This window comes from Trachurus trachurus (assembly GCF_905171665.1).
Source record: "Trachurus trachurus genome assembly, chromosome: 13".
NCBI classification, from domain to species: domain Eukaryota; kingdom Metazoa; phylum Chordata; class Actinopteri; order Carangiformes; family Carangidae; genus Trachurus; species Trachurus trachurus.
In genome coordinates this window covers 22921141-22940983 of record NC_139892.1, presented here as the reverse complement: position 1 = coordinate 22940983, position 19843 = coordinate 22921141, and the positions used below count along the sequence as shown (strand labels likewise).

General features: G+C 41.7%; 1 protein-coding gene across 2 annotated transcripts in view; it reads left to right on the top strand.

Moving 5' to 3' along the window:
- Window positions 1-19274, top strand: part of slc8a2b (solute carrier family 8 member 2b) — a gene marked incomplete at both ends in the record, with an annotated part of 34768 nt that extends 15494 nt beyond the window's left edge. Inside the window, 7 exons of one of the 2 annotated variants that reach the window (XM_083984289.1) lie at window positions 2125-2498; window positions 7131-7234; window positions 9162-9179; window positions 13829-13953; window positions 16223-16322; window positions 17628-17903; window positions 18898-19274. In XM_083984289.1, coding sequence (XP_083840415.1) covers window positions 2125-2498; window positions 7131-7234; window positions 9162-9179; window positions 13829-13953; window positions 16223-16322; window positions 17628-17903; window positions 18898-19274 — 1374 coding nt within the window. The remainder of the gene's footprint in view (window positions 1-2124; window positions 2499-7130; window positions 7235-9161; window positions 9180-13828; window positions 13954-16222; window positions 16323-17627; window positions 17904-18897) is intronic. The other variant, XM_083984290.1, reaches the window with a different exon arrangement.
- Between the last annotated feature and the right edge of the window lie 569 nt (window positions 19275-19843).

Genomic DNA, 19843 nt, shown 5'->3' with positions numbered 1-19843 from the left:
TAAACAGGCAGTGACCCCATGAAGTTGTTGGATGAGATTGCAAGATGTAATAAATGTCTGAAATAATCAGTTGATACTGATTAATTTGCTATTCAGTAATCTAAATGCATTCATCGGTCTATCCATTTGTTTTCTTCCACTTATCCAATGTCCGAGTAGTTCAGTTGGCGCTCTTCCCAGTTAGGTTTTAAAGCTTTTACTTATTCAATTATTTTTCATGGATTCAGGCTGAAATGAAGTGTTTCTGTGTGTGTAAGGTCAGATATTATAACCTATTTCATATCTGCCCACACCCAACTCAATTTACAGGTGTCAGTTCACTTTGTTGTACCTGTGTACACCTGTTCATCACTGCAGCAAGCTCGAAAAGTAAACCACTGTTGGTCAGCAACATGGTATTCACAAGATGGCTTTTATCAACTCTTCTGAGCTTCAATCCTCATACCTGAACCTGTTAGAGAGCATGCTCCACTCTGGGTCCAGAATGTGGTGGAGACATTTTGTTCAGTGTCTTCTCCACCACTTCAAAGCTGATGAGTTGGGCCACAACAGACTAATATCCAACATCTTGCTTCACACGGTTAAGGATCTCAGCTTCCTGCAGAAATAGAGTCCGCTCATCTTCTTCTTATATACAGGGTCTGTGTTGGTCTTTTACTCCACCTTCTCAACCAGAGCATGTAGGGCTCACAAGTTGTTTTGGACTACTACTACTACTACTACATGATGGAATGAAAGACGTTACTCAAGTCCAGCAGCATACAGGATAAATAACGTTTAAAAAAAGACCCTATAATAACCAAAAAGAATGAATACAAATAGAAACAGAAATGGACACATCTTGCATCAAGATTTGATTAATCAGCACAGCAGTGCAAAGTGTTAATTAATGTAATCTTCTATAGAGAACTCATTTTTCAAAGTTTTCAAAGTGGCCTTCTTCATCCCTGCATCAGAGCTCGACTCCAGCCACAATACGGTGACATGTGGCACACACACACACACATGGCAGTATGTGGTCTGGCTTACTGCATTACAATACCAACCTAGAATAATCTGATTTGGGAGCAGCCATCTGTCATCTAGTGTGCAATGGTGTGATCAGATGACAACAATCTCATGAAGATGGCTATTGTAACTGGAGCCTCTGTTTGTGAGCCTGCTGAGGGAGAAGACTGGCTCTCAGCCCTGCTCACACTCAGTATTCAGCACAGCCATCCAGACACACACAGATCTAGCACCAGCAACCGCGCCAGTGTTAACGTTCATTCACTTCATTCAATTCAGAACCTGAGGTGAAACTGTTGTTTACATGATAAATAGTCTGGGATCTTTATTCTGCTGGCAATGAAAACATTCAGTTTTCACTTTCTCTTAGACATAATTCCACCTTCAGAGCAAAGTTCATTGGCCACAAGTATTCTGCTTTATAAAAGTGGGTATGTACAGTATCAGGCCTGTGTGTTAAGATGTGAATAGTCTGAATAATCACAGAGTAGGCTACTTGAATCCAACCCAGTTATATCTTCATTCATGCCCTCGCTTCTTGTCTCTCTCTGAAGATCTTTTTCTCAGATGCACTGTCACACCTCATGTCTTTCACATTTGCTGTGATATTGAAAGACAAAGATGTACTGTAGAGCATCAGAAGATTTGTGGAGTTTACTCACCAGAGTGTTAAGAATACATACGATCCTGATGAAGGGAATCTACTGTATGATCTGAGAAGGCTCAAATTCCATATTTAAAACACCAGGCACACATGAAAGTACTTATTTTTGATTGGCTGGGAGATTTGGTAGAGTGCATATTGAATCAGCAGGTATTGTTGTTGTCCATCCTTGTTTTACACTTGAGCAGTTATAGCTTGGTAGCTAAAAGTTAAGCTAGTCTCACTGATGGTACAGCCATGAGACAAAGACGCCACTCTGCTGCACTTTGTTGTTTTTGTGTGTCAGGACTTCCTGTTGTCTGTTTTTGCTCATGCATGGAAATGGCAGAAACATTGAAGACATTTTACAGCTGGTGTGCTCTTCTAATCTATCAAATGGCAGAGAGCAGAGCTGTGAGAGTCTGATCAGTGGTGCCTGAAGATAACGACCTTCTGTCTCTCCCTGTCTCCAGGTCGGTATAATCGATGATGACATATTTGAAGAGGACGAGCACTTCTTTGTGCGCCTGCTGAATCTGCGCGTAGGTGACGCCGAGGGCATGTTTGAGAGCGACGAAGTGGGCGCCGCCCCCAAAGCTCGCTTGGTTGAGCCTCTGGTTGCCACGGTGACCATCCTGGATGACGACCACGCTGGCATTTTTACCTTCAGCGAGCGCATGTTACGTGTGAGCGAGAGCGTGGGCACCATGGAGGTGACGGTGTCTCGCAACTCGGGCGCCCGCGGCACCGTCATCCTGCCATACCACACCGAGCCGGGCACCGCCAAGTCCGGAGAAGACTACGAGGAGGCTCGAGGAGAGCTGGAGTTCACCAACGATCAGACCACGTGAGTGAAACTTAACACCACTTCTCTTACTCTCTGGAGAGCCCTTAACCTCCATCTTCATCCAGAGTGGTTTAGTGAAACTCCTCTGCTGCTGGAGAGCAGCTGTGTTGTAGCTGTAGTAGCATGACTGTCGTTGATAATGAATAGAAAAGCATTAAAGCTTCACTAATCATCTCCTATACTGATAATGGATAAATGACTTTGTCCAGTGTGCGCTCACTCATAATGAACCCATCTATTTAGATTTTAAGGTTGTTCCAGCTGACTATTCGTGGTCACTCTCATGGCTCTCCTCATCCTGTTGAGTGGTGGGTTTACTGGGTGACTCTTACTGACGAATTGGTGAAGAAAGTGGACTGTGAAGCAGCCAGAGTGACGTGTGTTTCTGAGTAGTTGGCGAAGACCAGAGACTATATTTAGGGATTGACATTTAACCTTCATGACACCTCTCATACATTTCTGAAGAGTAGTTTTGAAGTTCAGAGTGAGCTGCTCCTCTGTCGCCATCTTGCCAGTTCTGACTCCACCTACTTATTTCTGCTGTAAATTTGGACATTTTGCATTGGCATTTATTTTTCCTTGGCTTTTTCAAGCAGGGAGTTCATCTATAAAATATAATGACCCAAACCCTCCTTATTCACGCTCACCTCTTCGCTCACTGTGCCTCTCCTCTTTGTCTCTTTCAACTTTTTCCTCTATTTCACACACACAACAGACCTGTCCATGGTTCCTTGTGGCTGATGTGAACACATTCATGTTGACTCCTCTCTAAATTTCAGTGAAAAGAAAATGTTATGTTTGTGAGTTGAAGTGCCACTTTGTTTTTCATAGTGAAGTGTTTTGGATTGTTGGGTTCACTAATTGTTCAGTGACTGCAGAGTGGTAAATGCTCCCATATAGCCTAGCTGCTAAACAGACTGACACCTCCACCTGGAAGCTGGTATTAATTCATATCAAATATTAAGCTATTTTGTCATGTCATTTGGTCAAGACTGAAATATTCCAACAAGTAGCCTAAAAATCTTAAGACATTCATGTTGCCCTCAGGGTGAATTGTAATAACACGAATGAATGACATTCCCATCAGCTAACTAAGTTGCGCACTGCATCTCACAGATGTTAGCCTGCTAACATGCTAAACTAGGAGGGTGAACATGATGTACCTGCAAAGCATCAGCATGTTAGCATTGATATTGTGAGAAAGTTACCATGCTGACATTAGCATTTAGCTTGAAGCTTGACTCTTGTCTTGTTCTGGCACTGAGTGGACTAACACCGATAGTACAGTAGATGCATATGTGACCAAAGATGCAGATGAAGGACAGCTTTTATTCTTAAACTCAGTAACTGCTGTCACCCAGGGAGTTGCAGTAGTAGATGATGGCTCTATGAGATGTTCTTGTAATCGACTGTAAACTTCTAATTTATCAATGGTTAATTCTTTATTAGCAGAAGATCAATAAAGCTTAAGAGGGCATCAAGTTAGTTAGTTACAGTAGTTAGTTAAATGTATTTGTCCCATAGGAAATATGTCTAGGACATGCATGCAGGCTGCTACATGTACATACAATAGTGCATGGTGCATGGACAGGACATTAGTGCATGTACAATTAAAGTGCATCACAATACATCTACGAATATAAATACAATCACAACACTATACTCAGCGTTGATACTGCTTTGAGTTCAGGAGACCCACTGAAAGTGGAATGAAGGAGTTCCTGTATCTTTTGAGGTAGCGTTTTTTATTCTTAACTGGAACTCTATAGCATCTGCCGGATGGAAGCAGCTCGTATTCGCTGTGTAGGACATGAGAGGGGTCGGTGGTGATTTTCTTAGCCTGTCTAATAATGATTTTATCAAAAAGCATCTGGAGGGAGGGGTATTCCTTCACCCCCATCACTTTCCTTGCAAAATGAACTCTGCTTATTTGAGATCTTAACCTAACTGATAAATTACCAAACCAAGCAGAAATCATACAACATAAAATGCTAACAGAGGTAGAATACTATCAATACTCTCTGTTCGACCCCTAGTTGTCAGATAAGTTGGTGAGTGTATGTTTTGATGTCTTTGACATCTGTGTGTTTCTGTGTTGCCATTGGTTTTATGTTTGTGCAGCAGCTTTGACAAACTGGAGTGGGCTGTCGTTAGTGAGGTGTTGATTCCAGCAGCCGCAGCAGCTCTAAGCTGATGTTGACTGACAGGTTTGTTGACAGAGACCTGGATTAGGTGAGACAGGGACGGTGTTGGGTGATTGGTGAGTAGGTGGATGTCATGTTTCTCTGATAGTGGAAAAGTTGGTATAATTTTATGGCCCCAGCACCACCTTGGCCCTGTGCTGGAGGGGTTTATTCCAGGTTGTTTTCCATGTGGTTAACGACAGCACTGTCTGCTTCAAACCAGACACCTGGAACATTCCTGCAGCTGGACTGATCATTTTGACATCTTTTTCACCTCATCTATGACTATGACCACATCTCTGGCTACTGTGGCTCTCTTCAGCTTCTCTATGACTATATAAACTCAGTCGATAAATGATGATACACTGACAAGCCTTCAGATTTGAATGGGAAAATGGCTGTAACTGCAGTTCCACATGACTTCATGCATCTGCAGCCAGCTCAGCTTTTACCTCTGTCTGTGACTCCTCAGCTCAGTGAGCTCGTTCAGGAGCTCCATCAGGAGCAGTCTGGCTCCTCACGGCTCCACCCTTTCAGAAAGAATTATGGTAAAAAGACACTACTGAGAACTGGACTAGACTCATCCAGCACTGGACTTTTATAGTCTGTCCCTGAACTTGAATCTCTGTAGGCTGAGTGAACACCGACTGGTTGTAACAAAACAGCAGAGAGAGCTTAGGCTCCTTTGTTTATACATTAAATTGTGTAGAAGCAAAATCAGGTGACACAAACCTGTCAAAGCTCGGTGTGAACAGCAAATAGTTCTAAACAAATATCAATTCCCCCACATAGACTATGAATTTTTAATGTAATCAAACTGACATTTAAATTGACCTCACAATCAGCCTTAAAATTCATGTGACATTTATAATAACGGAGTCCAGCCTGTATAACTCGCATCATCTGAGTAACACCTTGAGGGAAGTTCTTCAAGTTTGAACATTCACTTGAACTCAAAGATCAATTGAATATATACAGTATTTGATGGTCAAAGGTCACAAAACACACGGTTGTCCATAACACAACTCTTTAATTACCACTGGACTGTTTGGAGCAGGCACAGTGGTTGACTTAGCAACCTGTCCAGGTTGTATCCCACCACCAGTCAAATGTCAGCTACGATTGGCTCCAGTTAATTATTACCGTATAATAACCTAAGCAGTTATTACAGCACCAACAGACAGAGTTTCTAATTTGCACTGACTTCAGTCTGCATGGGGCAACACTTAAGGTGTGAGTAGAGTTTATAGCTCTCAGCAGTGTGATCACTGCTGTAACTCATCTTCACCCTGTCTAATCATCCAATCATCATCTAATCCCTCCTAATTTATGTCATTTCATGCCATATTGTTCTGCAGTCAGGATGACTGCCCAGTGATTGCCTCTCTCCATCTCCCTCATTTCCATCCTAATCCCTCTTTCACTTCACTTCTTTTCTGTTTGTAGCCCCACCCCCACACCTTCCCACCCTCCTCCCTAATTTTTCCTCTTTCTTCCCATCATTGTTCCCTGTCTTATGCACCCTTCCATCCAAGACATCCCTCATTCCCATCCCTTTTTTCCCATCTTCCTGTGTCAACTCCTTCCATTCTTCTTTACTCTACTGTCCTCATCATCACTCCTTCCTGGCCAACTCTGTTCTCCCCCTTCAGTTTGTTCTTTGGTCCTCTGTACCTTTCCCTCCACCTGTCATTTCCTTTCTCTCTCCATCCTTCTCTTGCTCTCTGTTGTCGGTGTTGGTTTTCCTTAAGCTGCTCTCTGCGCTGACATTTCAGTCTGGTGCTCCTCAGAGACACTAACAGGTCTTGTCATCATCAATTTATCTTCTTTTCTTCTCCTCTAGCACCAGGCCATCAATCCTCAAATGTCAGCATAAAAGTCTCTCGAACTCACTTTTTTTTTTCATTTTATGTTCTTTTGATAAATAGGTACTCTGATTTGCCTCATACAGAACATCAATATGCTGTGCATCGGCTGTTTATCAATTTATTGTCTATCATAAATTAAATATTGATATAAAAAATTATATCAAACTTTCACTTTAAAATTAATTAACGTTTCTCAGGGTAAGGAGAGTCAGAAGTTTGTGTCAGTCTCAAAATTATTACTATTGATCTGGAACACTGATTGATAATTAACCTAATAACTACAACCAAAAGGACATTAGTAAGTAAAGACTGAAGAAGTGGAGTTCATGTCTTTCTTTCTCTCACTTTCTTTTTGATTCTTTTTTGTTTCTTTTTAACCTTCTTACCTCGGCTCCTGTCTTCAACTGAATTATTGATTTTGTGTCTCTTTTCCTCCTGCTCTGATTCACACAGCAGCAGGCCCTGATCACACACAGCAGGAGGGAGGCCATCACATAGGCAGCTGTGTGTGTGTGCTTGTCTGTTCTGTATGTTTCTTTTAAATATGCCAATAATTAAAATGTGTCTATGTGTGTGAACAGTCAGACTCTTCAGATAAGAATAATCGATGACGAAGAATATGAGAAACATGAAAACTTCTTTGTCGTGCTGGAGGAGCCACGCTGGCTAAAGAGAGGGATCTCAGGTACGTGCAGACATGTTTTCTTTTTGATAGATCCTTCTGTATTCTATATTATGTGTGTGTCCATTCAGTCTCATGCAAACTGAGTGTTTTTGCCTGAGCGACGTGTTTCTCTGAAGTGTGAAATTGAACTGTGAATGTATATAATTGCCTGCATTCATTGACAGCTGACTGGAGCTGCTCCAGTGAACTGTGTTTTAATGCAGCTGAATTCACTGTATACTGTAGTTGTTCTGTTCTGTATACTGTATGTTGACTTTTGGTTATTTGCACACTGTAAAACATAATTTTCAATTCAGCAGAATCAGAATAGTTTTTCAGTTTGTTGACCTAATGTTACGTAATATGTAAGTTTTGCTTGTTTCAAGTCAGTTCAGTCTAGATCAGATTTAAGATTTATTTGAATTTTCACGCCACTACAGAGCTTGAATCAGACAAGATGGAACCTCACTGTGTGTGAGAGTCAGCCTTTGACTGACTCTGGTGTAAACTGGTTCGAGCTGTGGCTGTAGCTTCTTCTTGGCAGATGAAGAACGTCTTGAATCCATTACTTTTTCATCAGCGAGCAAGCTGCTGACTTCTCACTGAAGGCAGAAAGTGAACTCATGTTTCCATGTTCAACAGATGTAAGATGATTCACAGTGAAAGCTGCTGAGCTGCAGATGAAATCCACAGACAGAATAGATAAGAATACGGCAGCTGACTAATCTGATCTAAAATGATGACAGAGTGGAAGTAGAGGGAACAAAAAGAAATCAACAAGTAAACGAGCTGCAATATTTATCCATGAAATACAAAGAAAAAATGTGGAAAATTAAGTTTAAAATAAAAGAACAACAGTCACACAGACAGACAGAAAGGTCAGGTTATGCCTGATGTCCTGTCTCACCTCACACATGCACATTTTGACCATAACTGTATATTCCTTACCAATTCATAATGATCATACCACTGAACACAAATGTGGATAAAGAAATTAAGTGTCAATATTTTGTATCCAAAAGGTCAAGGGTCAACTTCACTTTGACTTCATAATGTTTTCCAAAGCACTTGTCTAGCCAGTCTGCAGTGAATGTTTGATGTTTAATCAGAGAGTGAATCATCAGCTGGAGTCATTCATCTCAATATAGTGCTAACTTCTATTTCACTAAAGAAATAGTCTTTCGTCTTCAATTTACTACATGGACAAACATATACTGCTATTCGACTGGTTCATTCATTAAATTTAATTCTAGCTGTCTGACTTGGTGTTTTATAGCCTTTCATTGCTTTTTTAGTTAATCATTACGTAACTGCATATACGCCCTGTTAAGTAATTAATTAAAATGTATACAGGTAATCCAAACCAGATCACATTTATTCTGGTAGGCTACATTCTGTATTCCTGGGGTTTGTTAGTTTTTCTGATCGACAGTCTGTTCTTTCTTTTGTTTTGTTTGTTCTGTTTTTAGCTGCATCAGTGACTTAACTCAAAGGGATCAATAAAGTTTAATCTCACCTTAGACAAAAAGACACTCAAAAAACTGCACACTCATTGAGGAACACAGCCATTCATCCATTACTTGTCCCAACAATAACAGACTCTCTGTGGAAAACCTGGAATGACAGAGAGAGAGAGAGAGAGAGAGAGAGAGGGTGGTTTATTTAAATGTAAAGATTGTTAAGACTCAGAGATTGTTAAGGCAGTGGTAGCTGAGCCTTTTATTAATGGTAAATACAAGAGCATTTGTTTATTTGTGGAGATAGTGGGTGAAATGAAGGCATTTCTAATAATGAGCAGGAGTGATGGAGTGATTACTGACTGTGAGCATCTGTGAGTTTGTGAACATGGAGTGCAGTTTTATGTGTTATTACAGCCTTTGATTCTGTGAATGTGTGATTTTACTCATTGCTCTTTCTTCTTGCCTCCCCCCGTCTCTGGTCTTTACAGCCCTGCTGCTCAACCAAGGTAAGACCATCTGATTATTCCTCCCACTTTAAACCCAAGATCCGTTTGCAAGGAAGTCTAGTAGATGATTTACCTCACTCTGCGTGAATATGTCAGGCAGTAAGATTGTTGGTTGGACATTAGACGTTATATTAGACATTAGACGTTGGATAAATAAGAGTCATATGATCGAGTAATCTGCTGATTCATTTCTTACTTACTTAATTGTTCAATAGAATGTCTAAAAAGATTGACATTTGCTAAAGTCAAAGATGTTAACTCTGACCAACAGTGGAAAACACAAAGATGTTTAGATTATAATGATAAGCAGCCGATCCACACAGCTGAGATGATTCAGTTGCTCATACTGCTGATTAATTTTCTAAAGATGAACTAATTGTTTCAGTTTGAAATCTGAGGCTGATGTCATCTAAAAGCCAATTACTGATCTGATATATTTGAAGCTTTAGTTAAGTCACATCAAAGCATCTGCATATTTAGAAAGCGACTGATCCATCCAGTCAGTCTGTGTTGCTAGAAAAAGAAAAGAACATTAAATGGCATGCAGATCAGCCTCTTACACAACATAATAGAAAACACATGTTTAGCTTGATGTCGTTTAATCTCTGCCTCAGCTTCTTCTGTGGGTTTATCAGTATTTCTCCATCGTCTATCCACCCACATTTATTATAACAACCTGCCCTGATGGCAACGGACATCAATGAAAGATTTAAGTTTAATTTTTAGTCAGAATTTAAAATCGCAGTCAAAACCCAATGGTGACTAATTGACGATGTGAGGTTTAGCAGACATTTGGTTTTGTTCACAACTAAAGAGTCGATATTTACATGTCAAGATGGTGTCTGCGTGAAACACTGACAGACATTGGGATTTTAGTTACTTAACGACACAACTTAAACCTAATAATAAAAATGTCTACTGTGACATTGAAATTTGGTCAAAACTTACATCCAACCAACCAAGGCTCTGTGTTTGATTTCCAGGCCTGGGAGTTTGCATATACTGTCTGTGTCTATGTGGGTTCTCTATAGGTTCTCCAGCTGCCTCCCTGGTAATGACTATAAGTTACTGAAACACTAGAGATGACACTAAAGCAGCGGGTTTTTTGTTTGTTTGTTTGTTTTTTTGAAAAAGATAATTTGTTAAAAAGCTGCGTTCAACTCAAATTTCCTTTTAGACAAGGTATTTTATCCCCATGAACAGACATTGAGTGCTGACACTTGTTGCAAATGACTTTAATGGTAAAAGAGTCATTTGCTTTCAGACGCAGAATAGATAGATAGAATAGATAGAAAGCCTTTATTGTCCCCATAAGGGAAATTCATTTTCATACTCATTTTCAGCCACCAGACACTAAGCATATCCATATACACACCAGACAACCAAACTCAGCAGGGCTGGGTCCATGCAGGGCTATTGGGGGAGGTTGTTGAGTGCGGAGATGGCAGAGAAGATGTGAATAGATGTCACATTTTCTTTCTGTTGCAGCAGCTCAGCTTCCCTCCCTCTCCATGAGGACATTGTTTACTCTGGCCCACACTCTAATAGCCTGGCTCACATTTCTGGCACTTCTTGTAGCCTGGCTAGGTGGAGAAATTGGTCTTTGTCTGTTTACATTTGGATCACAGCAGAACTGGCCCCTGGATCTCAAGAGAACAGCATTGAATGAATGCATAGATTTGCCGCGTTGATGCAGATGTAACAGCGTGTTTGTGGCCTTTCTTAGACAACCAAAGGGCTGGCTTATATGAAGACCCTGCCTTCCTTTGCTTCATATATCATATTAGAATTTGATTTTATATCTTTCTGTGACTGTTTGGGAGTCTTGTGCGTTGGAGCCAAAAGAGGGTAGCCATGTTTTCTCTAAACGTCTTCATTACACTTTGAAATTGCAAATTTGCAAAAGAGAAATTGAAACATGTGAAATTCATAAAAACGCAAACGCCACAAACATGATTTACACCCTAACAAGATGGGGGTTTTTTGCTAAAATTTAAACACTTTTTTCCACATTCACGTAACTGCTCCTGTCGTGTCAGGCCACAGGAAGTCAGTTGCAACTGAGAGGCAGACTGTGAGAAACCCCACCAGTGTAAAAAGGATACTTGGAAAACTTGATTGGTTTTTATGAAACTTATCTTATTTTTGGGAGTAGACAAGAAGACTAGAGAATGAAGATGTGTACAACATGATAGTCTGTTGAAAATGCTCAGATTTGTTTTTGAGTTGGAAATCCTCTGAGCTTGAGGCAGATCAACATTTTTCTCCACACCAGCAACAGCTGAACACAAAGGAGGAGAGATTTGCTAATAAGCATTGTCATGTGAAGAATCAGATGCACTGATTTCCACTGGGTGCACAGGTCACTGACTTCACATGCTTTTTCTCAGATGACGCAACACAACACTCGACTTTTCCAAAATTCAAAACACCTCCTGCGGCGGGGGGGGGGGGGGGGGGGGGGGGGGGGGGCTGATCGGCAGCTGAAGCAGAAATCTGAGGCTACATGAAAAGTGCAGTGAGAGCGGGAAGCCCTGCAGTGGTGATGACACATAATGATGATCATTGTCCCAAAGGTTGTTTCTCAGCCGTCTGTCACAGCAGGGCAGCTCTGGTGATGGTACTGCTCAGTGGGGCGGCAGAGTGGAAAGAAAACATATTTGAGTGTGTGCGGTCATGTGTATATTCATGCATGGGTCTGAGAATGTGTGTAGCTATGAATTATGTCAATGAATACTGTTGGGATGGCTGCCATATGCTGCTGTACTCCTACAGTATTTTCATAATTAGACTTGGCGGGTAGTGGGGGGCTATAATGCTCTTCATTCACTCATAAACGCACACTCTGCCTCCATACTTACTGAACAGAAGGGACAAATGAGAAAATGCCACTTCCAACAGACATGAACACACACTCTCGCTTTAGAAGGCCTGAAGTGTTTGTGAAGCTCTTTGTGGACCACCACAGTGTTGCACCCTCTGTTCTGTGAGACTTCAGGCTTTAATAACATGATCCCTGATTGGCTCCATTTCTCGGTTATTTCTTTAAGTTGAGCTGTGGCTGGTGGAGCTGTGGTTGCTTCTCTGTTGGCAGCTGATCAATACCACAAACTGGGCCACGCTCGCTCTCTAATAATGTTTGGAAGCAGCGCAAGAAAGACTCCCAAGTGGATCGATGTTATCAGGAGGCACAAGGTTAAGCTTTTTAGCTCCATCAAATCTATCTTTGTTGCTTTCCAACCAGCCAAGTAAATCAGGAGCAAAATCTTTATTCAAGGCCGAGTTAGTTATTTTTGCCTTAATTGCATTGCAATTAAAATTAATTTTCCATTCGTTAGTGGCAATCAGTTAATTAAACCGCAACAGGACAAAATGAATCAACAACAATTATGATAATCCATTAATTCTACAGTATAAGTCATTTATTAAGCAAACAATGATAAATAGTAAACATTCCCTGGCTACAACTCTTAAAACAACAGGATTTACTCTGTGTGACTGTATTTGGTCAGCAGTTTTATTATGGTGTTGTTTTAGATCCTGGGGAACTGTGATTTAAAGAAATCATTTAAAATGTGTGTGTATATGAATTGTCATATAAAGAATAAGGAAAGATTAACTGTGCCTTTACACTGTGTTGTTTTGGGTTGCTCCAGGTTAAAGTGGTGAATTATTTGATTGTCAGGCAACATTTGGGACCAAAACGCTACTTTAACCCGTGTTTATACATGACATGATGCAGAACACACTGGGAATACACATTATTTGGGCATTTGTTCATCAGTAGTACTGTGTTTTACAATGTGATGAAATGGCTGTGAAAATATTTATTGTACGCTGACCAAGGGGTTTGGTGGGGACAGGTCACCAGTCTGTCACAGGGCTGACATAGAGACAAACAACTTCACACACTCACACTTACATTAACACCTATGGGCAATCTAGAGCCACCAATTTATCCAGTGTGCATGACTTTTTGGACTGTGGGAGGAAGCTAGAAGCTAGATAACCTGCAGAGAGCCCACACAGTCACAGGGAGAACATGCAAACTCCCCAGGCCCCAGGCCTGGGAATCAAACCTAGAACCTTCTTGCTGAGAGTCACCACCGTGCTGCCTTGTGGAAAACATGCAAGATGGTTACCGTACGCACACATATATATTTATATGTCATATCATTTAGTCTAAAAATGAATAATTTCATTTTTATTCTCAACTTCAGTGAATAAGACAACCAACCAAATGTTGATATTTACATTTGGAGGATACTTTCTGCAAATCCTCCTCTCTATCACACATACACACATGCACACACACATGCACACACACGCACACATACAGTCAGATATCATCCATCTGTCATTTTCTCATGTCCCTCTCCCACACTGTGTGAGAAAATACACAAACGCACGCACACACACATACACACTCGCATACACTACAGGATGAAATACATTTTTCAGACCTCAGAAATGTAGTGCTGCTCTAAATAAAATGCTGAATCACAATCTATTATTGATATAGGTAGAACTTGGGAATCTCTGTGACATTTTATTTTCAACCCACGGCATCTGATCGTATCTTTCTTGTTTCCTTCAAATCACCGCTCCTTCTGTCTCTCTTTCCCTCTCTACTTTCTTTCTTCCCACAGAGGGGGTGGAGGGACAGATGAGCGCTGAGGAGGAGGAGGCCCGCAAGATAGCTGAGATGGGGAAGCCCATCCTGGGAGAGCACAGCCGCCTGGAGGTGGTCATCGAGGAGTCATATGAGTTTAAGGTGCAGCATCATTCATTTTTTTTCATTTTTTCATATTTTCATCAATCTGGTAAAATAAAGGTTCAATAAAGAATAAAGAAGAGGCTAATTCGAGGCCGTAATACTATATAAAGTACAGTATGTAGCTACTTCCTGCCCTAGAATATTTGGGCATCTCTATCCTGACGCCAAAAACCACAACACTGACAGTGTTTGAGGACTGAGGATTTGTGGACATGAAGGGAACTCTGCTCCTCTGGATGTTGCATAATCCACCTTTATACTTTTTTTTTCACACTAGTGAACCCGGTCCTAACCCTCTCAGCAAGCAGGATCTAGAATGGGTTTGAATTATTCAAAATGTATGAGTTGCCCTTGATACAGCAGCTCACTCTAGGCGTGCAGGATTCAAGCTCTCATGACATGCACAGAGGGCTGCTGCTGCTCTGCCCTCCAGGCTTCCACTGCCTTCCCCTGTGAACGGAGCAAAATTGGACAAATTAGCTCAATCCAAATGTTTGAAACGTGTGAGCTCAGGTGTATTCTAAGCAAATAAAAGCAGACAACCCTCACATGAGCCAATATAGACTGCAGGTCCCACTGAGCAATGAAATGAGTCTGTTGGAACAGCAATAAGTCTCCATTCACAAAAGGGACAGAAGGTGTAATTGCTTATCAATTCAACAATGGACTTTTACATTAGAACATTGAGGCTCCATCAAGTGCAGTGAATGTCTTCTTACAGTGTTTTACCAGAAAGAACAACAGTTGTATAACTCTGTCCGTGTGAGATGCACAAAATAAATAATTTAAATATGGCACCGCAGCATAGCCTGTTGTCATCTGCACTGTTGGCATCTGTGTTTGTAAGTTAGGCAGTCGGTGTCTCACGGTTCAGAGGCCCAGCAATCCTGGAAGTCAATCAAACATTCCTGGTTATTATCCGATCACTGACTTTAGCAGCCTTTGGTTAGGAAATATAAAATCCCTCCTTTGCTCTTCTGCAGCTTCTGTAAACAAGAATTAACACTTTATCTTTTAAAATGGAAACTTTTCACTCAACAGAGAAAGCAAACAAATCAAACATCTGCCTCAATCTGAGCCAATTAAAAATCAACAGTGGCAGAGATCGTTTGAGAATTCACCGCAGAGGGCCAGAGAGTACAACAGCAACGAGCACTGAACAAACAACATCAACAAAAGAAATGAATGAGAACCTGTTGTTCCTTCATCACTCCAAACACAGTCGACTTAAATTCAATATCCTCACCCTATATGTGATTACTTTCACCCCGTGTGGAAGTCCAATTGGCCTAGTCTCTTATGATTAGTGAGAACAAACTCACAACAACAAACTGCAGTTCAGTGTGACTGGGATTCAGAATCAGTTCACTGGAGATCAATGTGAGAAGCTCCGGCTGCTGTAGGCACCAGTAGATGAAAATGGCAAGGAATGATGTTTAATAGTGGATTGCTGTAGACTGGTGTAAGTGTGGTGTCTCTGCTCGTCATTTAACTTACTGATCACAGCTCCAAAAAACAAAACAAAACATAATTAGCTTCCTCCTTTAGTAGTAAGTGAAGCTGTAGACAATCTCTTTATGCTGCGTATAGATGTTTTTATTATTGATGCATAGACTCTGTTGTTTTTACTCTGGGAGGTTTATTTTGCTCAGCTTATAACCAACACCATTTAGATACAGAGGTTTATGAGTTTTGTGAGGTGGTGGCAGACATTTCAGCAGTTAGGAAATCCAATCCTCTGCAAATGTAACAAATGGTGCAGATCTTTTCTCTCAATTACATTTCTGTTGTTAATGTGGTTGCTGCCTTGTGTCATCAGTTTACAAAACAGAAGGCACGGCTTACAATATACTGGCACATAAACCCCTGTGAAGAACAAGACATAACTGAATTAGCTAAAATGTTAGGAGGTTTGTTTTCCTACTTTTAAACAGGGTAGTTGTTTCCCTTTGTTATTGGAGTTTGTGCTTAGCTAATTTTAAAGTACAGACATAAGAATGGTATTCATCCTAATCCATAGCTGTTGTTCACTCCTCTTTCCACCTCTTTCACTTCATATAGTCTAACAAAACTTGAACCTTCAAAGAAGACAAACTCTCCAGTACTATCCAGGCAGTTTGAAGAAGCAGCTGCAACAGACCTGTCAATAAAGAAATATAGTTTATTTATGCTCTACAGTAGTTCAGTCTGACTGCGCCTTCACCTTGTCACCTGTCCTCGCTTGCTACTGGTTGCTAATGGAGTGTACTGTGCTTCTGATTGGCAGAGCACTGTCGACAAGCTCATTAAGAAGACCAACCTGGCGCTGGTGATCGGCACACACTCCTGGAGGGAACAATTTGTTGAGGCCGTCACTGTCAGCGCAGGTGAGCTGTGTGTGTGTGTGTGTGTGTGTGTGTGTGTGTGTGTGTGTGTGTGTGTGTGTGTGTGTGTGTGTGTGTGTGTGTGTGTGTGTGTGTGTGTGTGTGTGTGTGTGTGTGTGTTTAAATAAAAACATATTCCTGAACGGAGACAAAGTCTGAGCGTCTGCTGTATGAGTGGTGAATGAGACTGATCTACCTGGTTTATTATTCATCGCGGCTCCGTGAACCAGGGGCCCCAAGTTACCCAATTACTATTGTGGTAATTCAGGTTGGTTGTCTTCACTGATAATGAATAACATCAGCCAGTTAACTTCTTCAGAAATGAGCCCAGTCTGTCTGTTTTGTGACTCTGGGTTTTGTTCTGTCTTGTTTACACCGTGTGGCTTTGAGCTGTTCACGGATGAAAGTTAAATTTTGTGACAGAAGTCTTTGTGTAGCCTATCAGATGGACTGAGATTGTAGCCCACCATCAGCTGAGTGAGAGTTTTTCTACATTTTCAAAACATGGGAGCAGATGGCTTTGATTTCTCTACTTGCATCTGTTCAGTTTCAATCCTATTCAGCAGGACTTCATTCCACCACATTGTAGAGTCTGACACAGGTGATTGGTTGAATGAAAATGGTTTCACAACTCATATATAAAATTGTGTCAGTGTGACACAGTTTCTTGCCACATTGTTGTTACAGTAACTACAACATTGATTTATGTGAAGGTTGTTCGGCATACGACCGCCCACCTAGACCAGTGTTTAACCATCTGATAATTAAAATACTGCATGTTTGATTAAAAATTGTACTCACTGAAGAATGATAATGCTGAAACATGACAATTCATGCAGGTGTCTGTCAGAATGAAATCTGTGTTGTTACTGAACCATGAATGGCTGTTAGGACTGTGACTCAAGGCCACCATCTAGTGGAAGTAACGGTTCACTGTCGACAGTGAGGACTCCACCCTGGTGTTTTTTGTACAGGAGTTTACCACATCTGTCACAGATATCATTTGTGCCTGGAAACAGCCTGCTAAGAAATTAATCTTGTGGAGAACCTTAAACTGAACTGAACTAAGAGGGGCACAAGAAGATGGAGAATTTACCCTGATTAGTGCTTCTCTCCACCATCTGTCCGTCACCACAAAGCTGAGCTCTAAAAGTCTGAATATATAATATGCACATGCTGTGACATACACAAACTGTTCATATATTTTAATATGAATGCTTAAAACTAAAACCTGTCCTCACTCCATGTTTAAATGTAAAACTTCTCTCACCAATCTTCTCATATTTCTGCTGTTTCTCTCCCCGTCAGGAGACGGTGATGATGATGAGGAAGGTCGTGAGGAGCACCTACCATCTTGTTACGACTACGTCATGCATTTCCTCACTGTTTTCTGGAAGGTTCTGTTCGCCTGCGTCCCGCCCACAGAGTACTGGAACGGCTGGGCGTGTTTCCTTGTCTCCATCAGTGTCATCGGCCTTCTTACTGCTTTCATCGGCGATTTGGCGTCACACTTCGGCTGCACTGTGGGGCTCCGGGACACTGTGACCGCAGTGGTCTTTGTGGCATTGGGAACTTCTATTCCAGGTGAGTGGAAGTCCTCTGTCAGTGTATGAGAGCAGGAAGGTATGGAGGGTAACACAAGCGAGACCAAAGAGGAACGTTTGTGGCCTAACAATCATCCTAACAAACATGTTCCACTTTGGGATTTTTAAGAGTAAGAGTAAAAGTAACAACAATGAGCCAGTCAGAGAAGGTGTTAGGGTGTGTCCTCAAGGCCTCAGTGTCTGGTTTAACCAGTTTATTTAAGGTTTTCATCAGGGCCGCTCCAAGCCTCAAACAAATTCTTTTGGGGCCCTCTATTACTGACAGTAATACTGATTATTGATCATTTACATACCTAGTATTGACTTAGTTATTTCATTTTATAATCTGGCATTATGAATCATCATCCTAACATGGCATGTTTTTACCCATATGGTTTTTTAATCTGAAATATTACTAAATTCAGCTAATAGTGTGGCCTGGGGTAGATTTACACTTAACAGTCAAAGTGGTACAGTACTAGGTGGGATTCTGAATGTCATCATCTAGGCCTACGTAACAAAATAAACCAATAGACAATGCATTTGCTATAAACATGTCATGTTTTTGGGGGTTTTAAATAAACTGCAACAGAAAAGTGCATCACTTAACAACATCAACAACAATTAAAGGTTTTGTAATTATGCAGAATTTCTTTAGGGATCAAAAGAATTTACGCACTCTAGCTGAAACAGTTAATTGCTCTTTGAGGCCCCCTAATGGTCACGGGGCCCTACTCAGGTGCTTAGTTCGCCTATGCCGTATGCTTTTTATTGCCAAAGATGTGAGGATAATTTGTCAAATGGATGTCAATGTGACTATTTTTCCACTGTATCAAACATTTGCCCAGGAAAGCAGCAGACAGTAGCATCTCCCTGCATGGCCCAGTCCGTCCACATCCCTGGTTTGGTCGATATCTAGTGCAGCTGTGTTTGTACGTGCACATGTGTGTGAGAAGGTGCATGATTTACTCCTGTCACCTCTCTCTCTCACTCAGACACCTTTGCTAGCAAAGTGGCCGCCATGCAGGACCAGCACGCCGATGCGTCCGTCGGAAACGTCACCGGCAGCAACGCTGTCAACGTGTTCTTGGGGATCGGCGTGGCCTGGTCAGTGGCCGCCATCTACTGTAAAATCCAGGGGCGAGAGTTCAAGGTGGACCCGGGGTCGCTGGCCTTCTCCGTCACCCTCTTCACCATCTTTGCTTTCATCTGCATGGCGGTGCTCCTGTTCAGACGCCGGCCCTCCATCGGCGGAGAGCTGGGCGGCCCCAGGGTGCCCCGCCTCCTGACCACCCTGCTGTTCCTGGGTCTGTGGTTCCTCTACATCCTCTTCTCCAGCCTGGAGGCCTACTGCCACATCAGCGGCTTTTAAACAGGAGATGGAGAAAGTTCTGGAAGAATATTGCACAACAACACACACATACACTTTAACTCGCAGCCCATACAGTTCACAGCTCAACATGAAACAAGTGTATGATTCATCTGTTTAATCAGCCTCACTGCAGCCTGGAGGAGTCCTGAGCTTTGATGCAGGGGCACTCAAACACTTCAGATACAGTACATGTTCACACACACACTTTATATGTACACATGTGTAAACAGATCAGATTGTAAGGGGGACACACAGGCACAGTTACAGTTGGGCATGGTGGAGGATGAGAGGAAGTGTTTGTGAGGGCCAGGAAGTGAGAATTCAGAAGGTTATAGCAGCAAATTTAGCAGGAGGAAGAAAAGATGTAGAGACAAAGAGGGTGACTGTGAAGTTTACAAGGCGACGAGAGCAGAGGTCAGCCTCTGGAGCTGTTTCAGCCTGAGAGATTAAAGTCAGGTGGGTTTAGGCTGGATCAGAGGAGCAGGCCTGTTAGTGTTAAGATGGGAGAGAGCTGTCCACACTGGAGTTACATCCCACAACAAAACATGTCCCGGTCATCTCTCCATCTT